The 19,200-nt window shown below is 42.2% G+C and overlaps 2 protein-coding genes and 1 long non-coding RNA gene across 3 annotated transcripts; 2 read left to right on the top strand and 1 right to left on the bottom strand.

The window, feature by feature from the left end:
* Positions 1-778: 778 nt before the first annotated feature.
* LOC145452343 (uncharacterized) lies at positions 779-3,211 on the bottom strand. The gene is made up of 3 exons (XR_013919308.1): positions 2,377-3,211; positions 1,514-1,854; positions 779-1,451 (listed from the first exon to the last, which is right to left on the bottom strand). It is a non-coding gene; the product is annotated as an uncharacterized LOC145452343 (long non-coding RNA).
* Positions 3,212-7,438: 4,227 nt separating this feature from the next.
* On the top strand, positions 7,439-10,017 carry LOC145452715 (uncharacterized). The gene is made up of 2 exons (XM_080330875.1): positions 7,439-9,924; positions 9,968-10,017. The coding sequence occupies exons 1-2, from the start codon at positions 8,109-8,111 to the stop codon at positions 10,015-10,017; spliced, it is 1,866 nt and encodes a 621-aa protein (XP_080187001.1). The 5' UTR covers positions 7,439-8,108.
* LOC145452342 (uncharacterized) lies at positions 9,994-11,645 on the top strand. The gene has a single exon (XM_080330550.1). The coding sequence runs from the start codon at positions 10,056-10,058 to the stop codon at positions 11,115-11,117; it is 1,062 nt and encodes a 353-aa protein (XP_080186676.1). The 5' UTR covers positions 9,994-10,055; the 3' UTR covers positions 11,118-11,645.
* Positions 11,646-19,200: the final 7,555 nt, after the last annotated feature.

Genomic DNA, 19,200 nt, shown 5'->3' with positions numbered 1-19,200 from the left:
ACCTCGGCAATCGAAACCACGATCTGTCTGCGCTGATCGCGTTGAATAGCTGGTTATTGATATCTGGATACAAGAATGGTACTCGCGGAAGCGACTTTCGAAATTTCTATCGCGTGTGATTCCGAATTCTACTATGCTTTCATTGAATGCGTGACTGAGTAAAACTCAATAAACTATATTATAATTGAATGTTTACGTTTTGACGTATTGCATTCATCGTTTATGAGTGTATTGCTGTAGTGTTCTCGTGAACATAGATAGTCTGAAAGCAATGGGCCTTTGGTAAAGTTATATGGCCGAAAACATATCTAGCACGTTCATTAATCCAAATATACATAATAGAATATCCGGGAAAATACACATAATGGAATATCTGGCGAATGTAGTCTTGCATAGACATCATAGTTTTCGAAACTTATGTATAATCTGAATTATATTTATTTTTCGAAAGCGAGTTATTATAAAGTCTCGGAATTTAATCATCTAACGTATAATGAATGTTATTTATTTCCCGGAAGCAAGTTATTCAATACATATTGCTAAATACACATGGAAAATCGGTATTGAAATTCACAAAACATTAGAATATTTGGGTGTGGCAATGGGTGTCATATAGGCGTGGTAATTAAGGTGACGTGGCTTTGGGCATGGGCGTGGCAATTAGGATGACGTGGCGCTCTGTGATTGGCGGGGCACAAACGATACCAACTACACTACTCACGACCTACCTTATTTGCTGTATTCGGGACATTCATTTGTTACGTCTTTCATTCGAATATATCATCTCGACCTTCATCAATAGGGTTCCGGTTTAAATCATTTTGCCTCTGATTAAAATCGATTTTAATCGAATAATTAATTCAAATCATGATTTTTTTGATTTTTTTGGTTTTTTTACTCATAATAACAACTGCAACACGAATAAAAGAAAATGCGATGAATGACGACACTGTCAATCAAGGTGATGAAGGATAACGCTTAAACTTTCATAATGTGGGGCTGTAAATCATCACCCACATAGCTGAAAACGTTCAACCTATGTGGTAATGATGGGTCGTTAGAATCATTACTGATCTGTTCTAGTAGCGAAGAACATGTTGATTTATCTCGGGACCATCCATTATAGTTTCATCTTCATCTTGATTGATGGATTGGTCCCTGCCAGCAAACTGTTGATCTTCCTGAACTCTTTATCTGCTTTGTTAGTACCATAGTCCATGAAGTGATCTTTCACTCGGAGCATCACTTCAAGATTTGCCTGTGGCAGGCAATCACGACTCTTGTTTGTAGTTGCGGCTGCATGACTGATGCCCCTCACAAGATGCAGCATGTGCGACGGACAAAAGGCGAGTCTTGAAAGCTTTGGAGAACATCGGCATGATCCATCCAGAATAATGCTGGCTGATGAATTAGATATGGTACCGAGATACTCGATTCTGCATCGAAAATTCCTAAAAATCAAGGGAAGATAAGGGACATTCAGTGTGTGTGGAGTGTACACAATTATACTCACCAACTTTACAATCATAGTCAATCCAATTCATTGTTCGATTAGGTAACCAGCAGACTAATCATTGCATTTTGGTTCCATCGTTGAAAATAATCATTTTGCCAGGTCTCGAACAACTCTTTTGCGATTAATGTCCCTTGTCCGAGCCACATCCTCTAACTCGAGGATCTAGAATCCATGAAACTAAATGATGGTCCCCGACATGAGTTAATGCTCTTATAGCTGCATCTTTGACAACATTAGACTTTATCGTCCAGACAAAGAGCAATAGTCTTTTTAATCTCGAGCTTGAGCCACATCCAGCTTGATAAGAGAAGGGCAGCAGAGGTATTGTCCAGAGATGGCTGCAAAAATGCAAGATTTTTAATTCAGACATGCGATTAGTCAAAAAAAGTTTTGAAACCACTAATCTAAATCTTTTCTTTCCATATGTTTTGATGTCGCTATCATTGCTTACAGTTATTCTATGTAATTGGAGCTTGCTTGTTCTGAGCACAGCATGCATGTTCAAGTCAAAAACCAAGTGCCGTATTGTCTCTCTTTTTCTGAAGTAAAATTAAACGTAAATGGCAATCTTACGAGCTACCATATTTTTGGTTAACATTTACAAGCGGGATTGCCCTATAGACGTTTGCAAATGGCAGAAGTTATGGCCTTTGATTGCTTAGCATCGAGCTTGAGGAGATGAGTCAAGGGTGAGATTTTCACGGAACGTCATGCGCGTGTTCTGATAAATCTAGGGACATGGTGTTTTACGGTATGCGTTCCTGTTTACGGTACACACAGATTCGTTTCTATTTCAATCCATAACCAGTATTCAAGCAGCTACATAAATATGAATCACACATAATGACATGGTATCTTACTTGTGTTCACATTCCACAGCTATAGTTGGCCCGTCGCTCCAGCCCGCAATAACTGCAAACTGATTTTTGCAACGCTTAGGCATCAGAGATTAGGGAATCTTTCGATAGAGACTCCGGATTGCGCTTCCTTTTCGGTATCACACGAGTGCCTCGGAAAAAGCAGCATCATGTCGTAGACAACTAACTATCCACAGCAAAAACACTACCGGTAACATATTGATTGACTACCGCTCTTTGCTCTTTTCCCGCATGTCTGTCAAATAGCTGAACCATAACGGTACCGGTGACGAAATACTACGCCCGGTTTATATAAAACGCACATGATTGTCCGATAATAAACCACATTCACGCATCTCGTCAGAAAATTTGAAAAAATCAAAAAAATCATTAAAATCAAAATGGTGAAATTAAAATCAAAAATCAAGGAAAAAAACCTGATTTAAATCACACTGATTTAAATCAGCCTGATTTAAACCAGAACCCTATTCATCAACGGATCATCGTTTGTCTGGATCAGTCGTGGAATTTGAGTTCAATTAAAAGTGGTATCAATAACTCTCCTTACGTTAGGAGCAGTTACAGTTTTAAAATATACGCTTGTAAGAACGGGAGACTGAAGCATTTCGAAGATGGCTTCGAAAGAAAATACGCCAGCCAATCACGAGATGGGTACTCATGATGTTAAGGCAGGGGTTCTCAACTTTCCTTGTATCACGGGCCGCATTTGAACAGAAAAAGACGCTGCGGGCCGCAGAAAATTTTTACCTTGTATTTGTGGTCTAATATTAAATGTAGTCTTCTGTAGCCTATTTGCCAGTCGTATACGGGCATTTAGCACATTTTTATGCTTTCCAACACATTAATGGACAACGTTCGTAAGTTTGCAGTTGCTTTTTTGTGAGAATATGCATCTGTCAGCGGTGCAAGTAATTCCATTCATGGAGCGTGCATTGCATTCGTTGCCAAGTCGGTATATGAGACAGAGAAATATTTATTGATATGTCCAACCGTAAAGAAAATTTGACCAACCGTAAAGAAAATAACAATGTTTCAGGAAATCATAACTAGTTACAACTTGAGAGCGTAGGACAGGGTGCGATAGATATGACTCTCTTTAGGGTCAACTGGTCTGATCACACCTTCAAACCCTGTTTCATTGCGTGAGTGACCAAGTATAAAATTACGGTAACTTTTTCGTTACTGAGGCCATTATCACTTTGAGCTCTCAGTGATATGAGAAGAAGTCAGGCGTTCGGGGTCATTCATGAGCAAACCAATCAACCCTTCTTTCCTACCATGGTTGTAGCCCTGCCCCAATAGTTACAGAAGTCAGCTTTGTCAAGTCGGTGATTTACGCTGGTCCCCTCTCCACGTTTGCCATGCCAGCATTTACTCTGCAAATATGTTCACTCTGAAGAAATGCACCCAGATAATTAGCTATGCAATGTCTGTGGAGTCTGTGGATTCGTCCAATACGAGGCGGCTAAAGTGAGTCTATACGCGGCAACATGTTTCAGAACATGCGATAAAAGATCGAATGATATTGCTGTTACTCTTCTGGTCACTGTTTAATCAGATAACTGTAGCTTCGAATTTTGTAAGGTGATGTTGTCCTTGGTGCTAAGCTTCGGAAACAGCGAATATTTGCACATTATGTTAAAGTTTTATTACAATAATAACTTCTCTAGGATATTTTTGGGTTTAGCGTTATACCATGCAATTCTGGAGGATGCAACTGTACCGTCGTCTCGTCGGCAATTGTGACAACTCCTCTAAATATGGATTTCCGGCTTGACACCTAGCTGGTAACGTTTTCTCAGATCAGCCGATGTGTATGACTATACAGAAAAAACTGTCGTGGCATCATTTTAAGCTTCTACGCTTCGTTACGACAACTGTTCTTCGACACATATGACACAGCGGTTTTCAATCAATATCTGAGAGAACAAATTCATTTTTCCACGCAGAGTTACAAATTCAGTTTTCGCTGTTTAATTTCCCGTTCCTTGTTCTTGTTTCTGCTCAAACCATTCACGGCGAAGGAAGCACTCTTTAAAAATGTACGACACAGAGCGATTCTCTTGAACAAGAGTCCAGCCGAATACCCATTCAAAACAATAGGCCTAACAATCAACTCGAGCATATATCAAGAAACTAGAACACAACAATGAGTAATCAATTACAATTACAAATACAATTACATGTAACAATACAGTGTCAGTAGTAATTGCGTTCATGATGAAACATGTCGCGGGCCACAAAATAACCGTCTGCGGGCCGCATGCGGCCCGCGGGCCGCGGGTTGAGAACCCCTGTGTTAAGGCATCCGATGACGCCCATGGAACCGTGCATGTGGATGCAAAGTCCGCTGATGCAAAGGCTTCTGATCAAGTCCATAGAGCAGCGCTTGTGGGTGAAACGTCCACTGATGACGCCGATAAATCTCATGGAACCACGTATGTGGATGTAACATCCGCTGATGCAAAGGCATCCGATGAAGCCCATCGCCCCTCACATGTCGATGCAACGTCCGCTGATGATGCCAATGTACCGTGCAACGACCGCAATGCAGACGGTGAAGGACCGTCTGATGTAGTGAAGAAGCGGCCAGCGGCGACACGGAGTAAGAACAAAGAAATAAAGGCACAATATTCAGAAAGCACTGAACATTTGAGCCGAAGAATGGAAAATGCTCCGAGATCGCAATAATCTCGAGTGATGAAAGTGAAGTAGGGGAGTCCTTGAAACTGATGCTACAGCACAGAGACAGTTTGAGAAATATTCTGAAAGTGATGAAAGATGTTCTTCCAGACGACGAGTATGTCCCATTTGAAGAAGAATTCAAACGTCTGGAAGCTGCAATAGCAGAAATCAAGCTAGAAGTGTCGAAGCGTCTTGGGGATATTAGAAGCGATAGACGTTCGCGTTCTAGTCGGTCGAGTCGAACCAAGTCATCCGGAAGTTCTTCGAAAGCCGGCAGTGTCAAATCTCATATTCAAAAGATGCGAAAGGCGAAGGAAAAGGCAGCCGTGCTGAAAGCAGGTTTGGCTTTCAAGCAAAAAGAAACAGAACTCGAAACAGAACTCACTGAAAAGATGGCTTCGCTCGAGACGCAAAAGGTGTTGCTTGAAAACAAAGTAAAGCTGGAGCGTGATGCACTCAAAACGAAAAAGCAGATCGCCGCGCAAGAAGCGATCGTAAAGGAGTGCAGGGAAGTGGAGAAAGTGGAAAATCCGTTCGGTCTGATGGAAGAGTTGGAGAATCTCTCGCGTGAGCCGTCTTCCTACATGAAGCCACTAGCTGTTTCACGTCACGATCAAACAACAGGCATCGCCGTTGACGAACACCCAACAGGTCCAGAGATGAATCCTGTTGAAGATACAGTTGATGTTCGTGACCGACCACAATTTAGTACTCGTGTGGTGGCCAATGAATCTCGCGTGGCTGATTATTCACGCGCCGAATATTCAATCAATACGATCGCGGGACACATCGCTCAAGCACCGTCTGCACCACCAGGAACTAATAGGCTTAGCGTCTATTCCGATAACTTTGTACCAATGTTTGCAGGTAATGCACAGATACCGCGTGATCCCGTGAGTAGATCCGGCGTAGCTCCAAATATCACAGCATCGAACTCAAATGCTCGCGGTACTCTCGATGGTCTCCAACGCAACGAGGAGTTACTTCTGTCAATGATGAGGGAGATGATATCAGCTCAAAGACTTCCACGCATTCGACTGTGGAAGTTTACTGGTAACCCTTTAAATTTTCCGAAATGGGAAGCATCGTTTGAGGCGTTGGTAGAGTCCAGAATTCAAAATACTAACGAAAAAATGAATTTGTTACGGCAATATTTAGGTGACGGTCCATTGAAGGTTGTCGATGGTTACTTCGTAAATAATACCGAGGAATCGTACTTCGCTGCAAAGAGAGAGCTGAAGCTCAGATACTGTGGCAGCACGTCGATTGGAAGCGCCTTCATCGATGAACTGAAAGCGTGGAAGCCCGTCAAAAGTAAGCATGACCTTCGCGAATTTTCTGATTTCCTGTTGCAAGTTTCAGCCAACAAGGAACGAAATACGGACTTGAAAACACTGGACTATGCGTCTTGTCAAATACCGGCTGTGGTCAACAAACTCCCGCTTTATTTGAAAAACCAGTGGAAGGATGAAGTTCACAAATACAAGCGGTTAACTGGTAACGACGATAGTTACCCGCCATTTGTTAACATTGTGAGATTTGTTAAGGACCAATCCGATATCAAGAATCAGCCTGAATTTGAAGTGCAAGACAGCGGAAACATCGAGAGCAGACCGAAACCGAAAACAACTTCTTTCGCGTTCAATGTAGAGAAGGCAAGTTGTTTGCATTGTGAAGGAGATCATCATATTGCTGACTGCACTAAATTGCAAGGTAAACCCATGGCGGAGCGTAAAAAGGTATTTTATGCTCTTTATCTGTGTTTTGGCTGTGGCAACAAAACTGGTAAAACTCACATTTCAAGATCCTGTACCAAGCGAGCAAAATGTTCCAAATGTGACAAAAGGCATCCTACATGTCTTCATCTTGACACAGATCATGAAAAGGAAGTTAGTAACTCAACTTCTCTATGTACGCAGATATGCGATTCAAATGGTAGAGGAATAAGCAGCGCGCTCATTGTACCTGTTTGGGTTAGATCAAAACATAATGCGAGATGTGAAGTACTTTGTTATTGCGTCCTTGACGACCATTCCAACTCCAGTTTTATCTCAGACGAACTGTTTGATAAGCTTGACCTAGATGGAACGGATACAGCGATATCCTTGACAACTCTTGCCGGAAGAGACATCAACACGCCTTGCAAGAAAGTCAAGGATTTGGAGATCTTGAGTTATGACAAGAAATAGTTGATGTGGCGACACTTTTCACGGAAAAGGAGATTCCAGTCTGTCGCACCCAGATTCCCAATCGTAAAATCTGCAAGGCGTGGGTACATCTCACAGAGGTATGTGATCGGCTTGTCCCGTACGACTCTAAGTTGGATGTTTCCGTATTGCTCGGCACAGATGTACCGAAAGCATTGCGGCCGAGAGACGTCGTGGCTGGAGGGGACAATGAACCGTATGGCGTGCGTACCATATTAGGTTGGGGAGTTGTAGGTCCAATGTGTCTGGACGTTGCTAAGGATTCCGTCATTTGTCACAAAACGTTAATTCGACCTACGGCCCTAGATGACAAGCTTGTGTTCGGTTCGAAATGTAAAGAAGTATTACCACCTCAATCAGTAGGGACCATGTTTGAGATTGAATTTGCGGAATACAATGGTAAGCATATTCCAATGTCCATAGAAGACCGTAGGCTTGTCGAAATTCTCAAAGAAGGCACATTTCAAAGATGCGATGGTCATTTGGAAATGCCTTTACCCTTGAAGCAGTACGGCAACGTTACCGAATAACAAGCCCCTAGCTGTGAAACGAATCGGTCAACTTAAAAAGCGCCTTCTGAAAGATGAAAAGTATTCCGCAGACTATGTGACGTTCATGGAAAATGTCATTAACAATTGGGCCGAGGTAGTACCAGAAACTGACAGAAATTTCGCAAATGGCAAAGTGAATTACATACCACACTTATGAGTTTATCACCCGCATAAACCGGATAAAATCGGAGTCGTATTCGATTGTTCTGCTCCATATTGCTCAATTTCCCTGAATGATGTTTTGTTGTCTGGCCCGATACTACTGAATGAGATGCTTGGAGTTCTTTGCAGGTTTCGGAAAGGACATGTGGCTTTGTGCACAGATATAGAAGCTATGTTTCATCAGTTCATTGTATCTCAGCCATATCGGGATTTTCTGAGATTTCTCTGGTTCCAAGACCACGACATCAAGAATGGACCCCTGGTGGAATACCGGGTGAAAGTTCACTTGTTTGGAGCAAAAAGTTCACCAGGCTGTGCAAACTTTGGATTGAAGCGGGCGGCTGATGACGGAGAAAATCAGTTTGGTCCCGAAGCTGCTGATTTCATACGCGACGACTTCTATATGGATGACGGTATTACGTCGAAAGATTCGGTTGAAGAAATCGTGGGCTTGGTTAAAAGCAGCAAAGCACTGTGCGCTAGTTTCAAGTTACGACTTTGCAAATTCGTTTCGAATAGCGCCGAGGTAATGAATTCTATTCCAACGGAAGATAGAGCAACTGGGTATCGCGAAATAAACCTATGTGATGATATCGTGCCTAACACTCGAACATTGGGGCTAATTTGGGATGTTAAGAATGATTGTTTCAGATTCAACATAAAATTGTCCGATCGTGCGGTGAGCAGGCGTTCAATCTTATCCTTCGTCAACTCCGTATATGATCCGTTGGGTTTCATATCACCAGTGGTGCTGGAAGGAAAACTCATTCTGCAATCTCTTTGCAAAGCTGGGACGGACTGGGATGATGAAGTGCCCGATGAGCTGAAGCGCCGATGGGTGGCTTGGTGTTCAATGTTATCCTCGATAGAGTCTTTGCGCATTGACCGCTGTTTCAAGCCGCCGAGTTTCGGTAAGATCGTGTACGTTGAATATCATCATTTTTCGGACAGCAGCACGTATGCTTATGGCCAATGCTCTTACGTACGCTTGGTCAACGAAAGGGGAGATGCCCGTGTTTTGTTGGTAATTGGCAAGGCCAGAGTTGGCCCTTTGAAGCGACAGGTTTCTATACCGCGTTTGAAGTTGAACGCTGCTGTGGTTTCTGCTCGGATGAGTAAGTTCCTGAGAAATGAATTGAAGTTCGAAACGGTGAACGAGTATTTTTGGGTTGATAGCATGGTTGTCTTGGGCTATATCCGAAATGAGTCAAAACGTTTCAATGTGTTTGTTGCTAACAGGGTGCAAACTATTCATGACCTCACCGAACCTAGCTCGTGGCATCATATCAGCTCGGCGATGAACCATAGCGACGATGCCAGTCGTGGTATCGATGGCAAAGACCTCACAGATGATTGTCGTTGGCTGAAAGGTCCCGAATTTTTGTGGAAATCAGGACCATTTGTTGTTGCTAGTGATCACGACTATACGCCAACCGAACGAGATGCATTGGGAGTTAATGCTGAAATGCGAAAAGCGACTGCGTTTCAGATCAAAACGGACGCGGAAGTTCGTGGTCTCCATTTCATCGATATTAAACGGTTGGAGTCCATTTCGGAATGGAAAAGAACGGTGGAAGCGGTAGCCAACTGCCTCAGGTACATAAACATATTAAGAAAACAACCCTACACTTCGTCCAGCGAGTTAATGGTGATTTCTGAAAAAATAATTATCCGTTCTCTCCAGAGAGAAGTTTTTTCACAGGAGATCAACGCCTTGAAAGAACATGGCGCTGAAAATCGTTCGGCTGGAAAGACACCAACAGGTGGAAGTTTGGCAAGCTTGAATCCCTTCCTCGACTCTGACGGGATACTACGTGTTGGTGGACGTATTGGAAACTCGAGTCAAGATTTCGATGTGAAACATCCTGTGATAATTCCAAGGCAGTCCTTTCTGACACGACGGTTGGTTCGCCACTTCCATGAAGGTGTGAATCATATGGGTAGGTACACAACCTTGAATTCTATTAGACAACGTGGCTTTTGGATCCTTCGAGGTCCATCAGTCGTATCGGAGGTGATACATAATGGCGTGATTTGTAAGAAGCTCAGGGCAAAGATGCAGAACCAACAGATGGCCGACCTCCCGCCAGATCGACTAAACGAAGAAGCACCATTTACCTTCTCTGGTTGTGATGTCTTCGGAACATACTACATCAAAGAACGGAGGTCCACAGTGAAAAGGTATTGTGTCGTTTTCACTTGTATGTCTTCGAGAGCAGTTCATCTGGAACCGCTGAATGCTTTAACCACGGATTCGTTCATAAATGCTTTGAGACGGTTCATCTGTCGGAGAGGAGTAATCAAACAATTGCGATGTGACTGTGGGACCAATTTCGTCGGCGCGAGCAACGAGCTTGAGAGAGAATTGAAGGCGATGAATCAGAAAAGAATAAGTGAATTCCTGTTGTCGAATAATTGTGATTATTTCGAGTTCAAGTTTACGATACCGAATGCCAGCCACATGTCAGGATGTGTGGAACGTCAGATTAGAACGATAAAATCGGCCCTTGACCCATTGCTGAATAACTTCAGTCACATGCTCTGTGACGAGTCCTTCAGAACTGTCCTTTGTGAAGTTGAATGTATCGTTAACTCGCGACCATTAGATGTTTCAAGCATTAATGACCCTTCAGCTCCGAAACCTTTGACTCCGAATCCCATATTAACTTTGAAATCGAAAATTGTTCTGCCTCCACCTGGTGTGTTTCAAAAAGATGATTTTTATTTGAGACGCAGGTGGCGCCGAGTCCAGTACATGGCCAACGAATTTTGGAATCGGTGGAGAAAGGAGTACGTCCAATCTCTGCAACGTCGACGAAAGTGGACACGCGTCGTGCCGAATCTGAAAGTCGGTGATGTCGTCTTGCTGTCGGAAGAAAATCTGCCACGGAATCGCTGGAAACTGGGGAGAATCGAATCCGTTTATCCTTCAGATGATGGGTTGGTGAGGAAAGCAAGGATACTCGTTGGACGAAGAGACTCTAACGGGAAACCTACGTATCTCCAAAGGCCAATACACAAACTGATACTACTGGTTGAGTCACCCTCTTGGTCGATAAAAACAGAACAGTATAGCCGCTATTTTCACTCTGCATGGATCTGTCTCACCTTTAATTAATATGACGGCGTTGTTTGAATACTTGTGATTTCTGTATGCTTATCGTACGTATGTATACGTGTCTTCAGTTCTTAGTGTGCCATGTATTTGTGGGTCGATCCCCGACGATGGGAGCCATTATTGAACTTACTTGTTTGCGAAACCACAATTTCATCAAATTGCAGTTTCGTGGGAGCCATGTTACTGCAGTATTCTGCAGTGTTAGTTTAGTGTAGTCTAGTTCGTTTAATGTGGTGATTATTATCATTAGTTGATGAGGCGCCGCGTGTTCTGTCCTTTATATATGCTGATTGCGCGTCGCATCTTTAGTTCAGTTTGTTTGCTGTATGTACGTTGTTGCTTACGTTGCGTCATGCGTGGTCGCTATAGTCACTAACCCGTGTTTTAATCGTGCAGGCTTGTCTCTTTATCTAACTCTAACCGCAGGCGACCACTATTTTAAAACCTAGTTTCACGACCTACCTTATTTGCTGTATTCGGGACATTCATTTGTTACGTCTTTCATTCGAATATATCATCTCAACCTTCGTCAACGGATCATCGTTTGTCTGGATCAGTCGTGGAATTTGAGTTCAATTAAAAGTGGTATCAATAACTCTCCTTACGTTAGGAGCAGTTACATTGGGATATTCGTAGATTTTGAACGAGCTTATGACATGGTATGGCGCAGAATAGCTTTCTCCGCTTCCGTGTGAGGATTTGAATTGTTAGCTATTACCTCTGCGCCGACATGACTAGTCCGCTGCGATATCGTTGAAACTTTGGTGTGCGCTTATATATCATATTTTATAAGATTTGCTTGATAATAAAGTCTACCGTCTACCTCATTTTCGATGTAATTAACAATCGCATCGAACAGGCTAAGCACGATCGCCACAAATGAATACGGATGCTTTCACGCATTTCCACGCAGATTGTAGAGCACGCGTGGCGAAAGTAATACCTCAATAGTTCTACTGGCCTGGCAGCCAACTGCAGTTCAATTATAGTCCCAACAAACCGGGATAATAACCACAGCGGCGGGAAATTTGTTAACTAATGTAATTAGATCAACTTTACTTCTTGATTCTCAAATTCGTCTCCGGTAACATAACGTTGCGCTCCGAGTCGACCTTAGAGTAATGCCTTCACGCTGCCAAACAATCGCAATGTGGATGTCCATTGTTTGTAGTTCGAATTTGTAAACGTGAACATCACCATCAAAGGAATTCATTTCTCGTTGGTGGTTAGGAAGACGATGAGGATTGGAAAACTGGATTGTCATACAGGCGTTGCCATGTCTCCTCTTCTCTGCGTTCAATCAACTCAAAGGCTACCTATGTCGGGTATAAAGCGAATTCATGCGGGATATTGATTGCAGGCATGACAGCAATTTTGATTTGTCAAATGTACTGTTAGAACTTCACATCTAGCGCGTTTTTGATTATTGATCGTTTGCTATAGACTAGAATTATTTAGCTCATAATTTCAAACTTTTCGAATATATCTCTCGCGGCACACTGCGAGACGTTAATGGCACACTAGTGTGCCGCGGCACACCGGTTGAGAACTACTGCCCTAGTCCATATTGTCAGACAATCAGATGGCTCGTCCTGTAGCAATCACAAATTTCACTACTTATAGGCCCATTATGAGAGATATTTGATGGTCAAATATTGTCTGTCATCTCAAAACCGTTTTAAAGCTGCAGCCATGCATAAACGTTGCGATAATTTACACAGGACGCAATTTCCGCCAGTGATGCGAGATTTTTTCTCGAGAAAAAGAAGGTAGGCGTCCGTTGTAAATCAGTAACTGGGTGACGACTGTTCCACGTATCACTGCATAGTATGAATGCCACGTACAAATGTCAATATAATAATTATTCAAAAAATATTTTCACACGTTGAAGAAGAACAGTAGATCATAATAATAGTAATAATAATAATAATTAATTATACGCATCTTTCTAGTCTGATGCAGATGCAGATAGTTCTTGCCACACAAAAACAGTTTCCGCGTTGTTACAGTACGCAGGATCTCAACTGCCGCACCCAAACCCCGTACTTGCGGGGGGCGTGAATTAACATTGATTATAAAGTATTTTTTGCGCTGGGCAAGAAAAGATGCGCATGATTTATAGAAATAGGCATTTCGGCGTCGGCCTTCACCGCGCCACGACGTACCAGTACATATGAAGTTGTAGTCCATGGAACATGCGACTCCGAGAAGTGTGCCAGAACGATCGGCAGCGAGGAAACCTTAGCCGAAAAGGACTTCCCTTATGCTCGATATATATTCGATATATATAACTTTATATGTCTTGGTGCGTCATGGCACGGTGATGGCCCCAGAATTTTATTTTGTTACCCAATGGGGGCCCAAGACCAACGTTTTGAGGGAGGCCTGACGAAGTCCTGTTTCAGTCCTTGTAGTGCGTATATGCGTTTGAAATTCATGAAAAACTAATGTAGGCCTATGTATAAAAATGTAAAGTTTAAATACTAATTATAAATAGTTATTATGTTTCCCAAAGAAATATATCTTACGTGTCATGAGTTATATCCGATAAACAAATTTTTGTCTTCTCACACTCGTGGCGTAGACGATACTTGGCAGTGCAATCATTCCCCAAATCTACACCATCAGTTTTAGCAAATTCACTGATACAGTGATCAGCCATACACTGGTCAAAATCTTCTCCTGGTAAATGAAGATAATACGGTTTCAATGGAGAGAGATAACGATGGTCATAACGCTGCGTAATTGATTATTGCTGGCAATTTTCAATTTCTGTCGTATGTTTTGTCACCTCTCGCATAAGGGATCATCTTCGTTTCATATGAACTAAACAACATCAAATAATACATGCCGGGAGATCACCAAGGAAACGTCCTCCACCAACAAGATAGTATATTGCTTCCTACTGTGTTTTGAATCTATAGACCTCGCTTGTACGATAATGCTAGTCTTTTTCTCCGTGCCAACTTATGTTATGGCTTCAGAAATATTTTATAGCGTATAAGCGATATAATCAAACTAACAGCAATGTTACACTATTATAATGCGGGCATATAAAGCAGTGATTATGATGGATTTATTTAATTCGGTGGTTCCCAATGCATTTAACGCGACCCATTATTGAAAATCAGGTCGGCAAAGTCTTGTGACCTAAACACAAGTCGTAATATTTTTTTCTGATTAGATCACTGCATATGGCACAACAAGAGCGATGCTCGATGGTGTCAGTGAATTTTGAAGAACTCAATTTAACTTTCCGTAGGACTCGCTGTTTGGTTTCCAGTGCACGGATGGCACAAGTTCGGACTCACAAAGCTAAGTTGTAGTAAAGGGGAGAAGTTATAAATCATAAATTTTGAAACATTGACGTGTACATGGTATATGGAAGCGCCGTACATTTTTATAATCCACCGGTTATTTGAACACAAACGAAATACGAGTTACTGCTTCCGTCGTCATGCCCATACACTGTTATGCAACATATGGATGGGGAGTTGATGCAGATTCTATATCCAGAAAATTGATCTGTCACTAATTTTGGGTAATACGTGTACGAAACTTACCATATAGCGGTGTATCATTTTGGGTTAATGGTTAGTAGTATGATAAATCTGCGGAATGTGCCAAAACACGATTTACAATAAACAAACAAAGATTATCAATATAAAAGAAGAAAATGAAAGAATTACCTCATTCTCAATTTTGCAGCAATACTTTTATGACCCTGTGTGCGGCAATCAAAAAAGGGGGAATAATTGAAGCTAGAGAGAACAAGAATAAACTAAGAATATACCTCGATTTACCTTTGTACTCTGGTCAGACACGAGACTTGGGATATGATTTATTATAATTCATTACAATTTTACTGTAATTTTTCACGACCTACAGCTGACTTCGGTCGTACGCGACGGGGCTTGGTAATAGTTGCCTGCCGATAAATCAATTCGACCTGACCTGTCGTGTTGTGGTCCAATTTCGTGACGGGGCTTGGGCATAATTGCTTGTCAAACCCCCAGGTTGACTTGTCTTCCGCGGTTGACTCAATTACATGTACGGTGGGGCATAGGAATAATTTCCTGTCGTGACGTCAATAAAGTTATCTCCTGATCGGTGAGATCCTGGTGCGTGTTTTAGGTGTCAATACGTTCGACGAATCTGTGCAAAGTGACGCTTGTAGTCTGTCTCATACTGTCGTACTGGCCCACCTTTTGCTTAGTTGTCGACTTAAATAGTAAGGAGAAATGATCTGTTCTGGGTATAAATATGTGTGTCATTTCGAGTCATACCGAGCACCAGAACGAATGTCGTGTATTAGAAATGTGGTTCAGGCGCCCCCGACATAGATTAACTTAAATAAAGTAACATTATGAATATAATAAGTAATTGAAAGAAATAGCTGATTGTCAATTTGGCTCGCATCAACGTGTTAACTACCGGTATTACGTACCTAACCTAGTAATTGGTGAAAGCAACAACTGCCGCTGTTCAATACATTTACGGCGTTCTAGCGTCTTCATAAGGACAGACAGTCCCAATCAAACAATGTATTTATGATGGGTTCTTTTACTGCTTCACGTCTGGCCAAGCGTAATCATGCCGGTGCCTGTATATATGTAATTTACCGTGGCATATTAATTTTGTATGCTGTACATTATGTACAACTTGAATCGATCTGTTGGCGAACTAATGCTCTGCCCGTCTGTAACATACATATCGATCACGAGCTCACCACGCACCTGTCGTTCGAGCACGACTAATTTTGCTGTAGACAATCAGTTGTGTTCGCGTGTGCCGTCAAATATTCGCAACACTTGTTATGCCAACGCCTCCAAACATATTTGCAATATCATACAAAGGATATATTGATTAGGCGGAGTGTTACCGTCAGAGAATTGCTGTTTCAACCCCTCGAACCTCGCATTTGCCGTTTTAACTCGGGAACAACGAGTACGATGTCAGATTTAATTGTATAGTGACGAATCGGGATAGCTCGCTTCACCGGCGATCAGCTGACTGACGTTATTTTGCTCGGTTTCGGTGGTGCAATAATGGGGGATGAATTGTGACAGATCATACGTGATGCAATCTAGTCTGCCTTCGGTGAGGTGTAAAGATGAGTGGGATATTTCGAAATCCGAATCCACCCCGCCGACTCAGACGGCCAAATCGGAGTAAAACCCGGCTGGTACGCAAAGTCCTGTTATTTCCACATATAGTGAGCGTAAAATGGAGCATAAAACTGACTCTGCAAGACACTTGACCGTATCCAGCGCGGCTTCGCTCAAAACCGATGAAATTCGAGGTCCGAAAACTTGTAAGTGACCACCCCCTTCCAAGCATCATAGTTCTACTATCTTTACACGATATGGAGATGACGTTGCATATTCATTTGCGTACAGCGAAACCTTGTTTCGACCCATTGGCGAAATTATGTTTAACTGTACAGGTGTTATTAGTGCAATCAGGCTTAGCACCACAAGAAGTATAATAGAAAAATCCTATCCACCACAAAACGATAATAACTTCACCCCGCCAACAAACCCCTCGGTCATCACTTGTCGTTCGAATACTTGTACTTTCGATGTGGTGTGATGTACGCAAATCAGCTGTGATCAATCGAGCGTGACACAATCGATGTCAGTCATCAATCTGCTGTTTGACAAAGCTCGCGTTTTCGGGATGGTTGACACCAACACAATGCGATACATTTGATTCCCCGTCGACCCCCCATAATGTGAAGACAGCAGAACTGTTCGACTGACTAGAGTCGACCACGATTCGGACACGCATTTTCATCGGCTTTTTGAGCAAAGCCGGAGTCGTTGTGGAACTGTGTTTAAGATTCGTCCGGATTTTACCCTCACAATGCACGTGGATAACGAGGCTTTACGTATCAACCCTATCGTTTAGAACTTCTAATTATCGCCCTGGGCTGGGCGTTGGATCTGAAATAACAACCGAGTCATTACTTTTTTGTCAGCCCGCACACGTATAAGTCAAACAGCAGATTGATGAAAAGTGAGCGATCACAGTTGACCTTTTTCCAGCAAAAACCTCTTTAAACGGGAAATGTGAGAATAGGTCGACGCTGTTCGCCTACACTGCAGTAATTCAGTCACGGGGCCACTCAAGTAAACGGGTATTTCACTAGTATATGACTGATATTAATTGCCAATATGTTCTGTGGGGATGTTGGCATAACAGGTTAATTGCGAATTTAGCTTCCTATGACGAGTGTCACCAGAACATATTCAGGCTTATTTCTATTCTCGCATCGATTTGTCGAGGAAATAACGATTTCAAGGATGGAACTTTATCCGAAGTACTCGATTAGGATTTGTTCTCCTGTGCTATTTGAGTCGTTATGTTTTAGACTGCTTCCGCTTCAACAGTTTTAAGTGTAGCTACTTACTCTTTGAACGTTGGGCTTTTGATGTGTGTAGAGTAGTTTTGTAAGGAATTTACCGCACTCTTACGACATTATCAATCAGACACCAAAATCTTTGAACTCGTCTTGCTAGACAGTGGAATAGATCATACATAATACGGCTGATAACCAGGCGGATGTCTGTTGGTGAGAAAGATCTAATTGAATAGCTGTCTACAAAGACAACGTCGGGTCGCCAAACGCGTCGTATAATTTCGCTGGACAATAAGAGTTTTACGGCCTCGAGTATCCGACTATTCATCAGTCCGGGGGTGTCGCTAATCTGTATTGTCTAACCACAGAGCCGTAATATAGACAACGTGGTAATACTGTATATTTCAAGGGTGGGCAAAAGCATGTCTGTTCGACAGCAGATCGATACAAATCGCAAACAAAATTAATATGCGATCGACACCAACACGGTATACCACGGTATACCACACGCAACGGATGGATTACGCATGAGGTTATTGCGATTCAGGTTTTGATCGATTTTTAATGAGGTCGGGCACATTATAAAGTTGCTTGAGATTTAAATTGAATTTGCTTCACTGAAATACACAAAACAATACCACGTTTTTAGGTACCACCCCGGTTTTTTAAACTCTTTCAAATTGCAAGCCGCAGCCAGATGGACTCGACTGTCGAGTTGTACTGACTCTGACACGTGTCAGCGAAAAATATCGTGGGTTATTTCCATATCTGTATATTGTTTCTTCAGACTTGGGTGAGTAATGGTGTCAAAGACGCTACTGACTCCAGTACTCGGTACTTGTGCTATATACTCAAGTCGTTTTAACTTACTCCTCGACCGTTTCAGGTGAAATTACTTACTCTTTAAACGTTTGACATTAAAAAGCAGAAAGTAGTTTTGTATTGAGTTTATCTCACTTTTATAAAGTTATCAATCAGACCTACACCAAAATCCTACATTTGAATAACAGGATTATGCGAAACAGCAAGATAGACCCTACCCGTCCCTCATAGGTACTCATTTCGCGTTATTCATAGTCTTTTGGGTATTTTAAGGTAAAACGGAAGATAAATTAACACAAAGGAATACATTTGTGCAGGGCATTTTCCTGGAGAAGGAGGACTTATGGCAACCCCAATTAGTGTGGGGATCAATGGGGGAATCAAATATATCGCATTGCCGTCAACCTTACTGAATATACGAGTTTTCTCAAACAGCTGATAGGACTGACTTCGATCGCGTCACACTGGAGTGCTCACAGCTGATTTGCGCACATCACACCGAAATTACAAGCATTCGCACGACAAGTAATGAGAGCCCGTCAGTGTGATCATCGTTTCCGTAGTAAAAACAGAGTGATTTTATCGAATACCCCACCGTCAGACGGGTGTATCACTAACGAATTCTCCTACCCTTTTAGACCTAGTGTAAAACGCCATAGCTACCGATCATCATGTTACAATAACAATACTAACAACCCTACCAAAAGGGATGGCTCGTAACAGTATCTTGTGGTCGATTAGCTTTTCATAATAATATGAAATCTACAGAGATACATACCGTTGGAGTCGTTGAGGGGGTAAAGTTAGTATCGTTGTGGCGTAAGATTTTATTCATCCTCAAATTACTACGTTCTTTTGGTGCCAAACCCGATTGCACCAACAACACATCCACAGATAGGT

The sequence above is a fragment of the Botryllus schlosseri genome, chromosome 12 (assembly GCF_051294905.1).
Source record: "Botryllus schlosseri isolate E-star chromosome 12, Bs_hap1, whole genome shotgun sequence".
Classification (NCBI taxonomy): Eukaryota; Metazoa; Chordata; class Ascidiacea; order Stolidobranchia; family Styelidae; genus Botryllus; species Botryllus schlosseri.
This window is presented reverse-complemented; position numbering and strand designations above follow the sequence as displayed.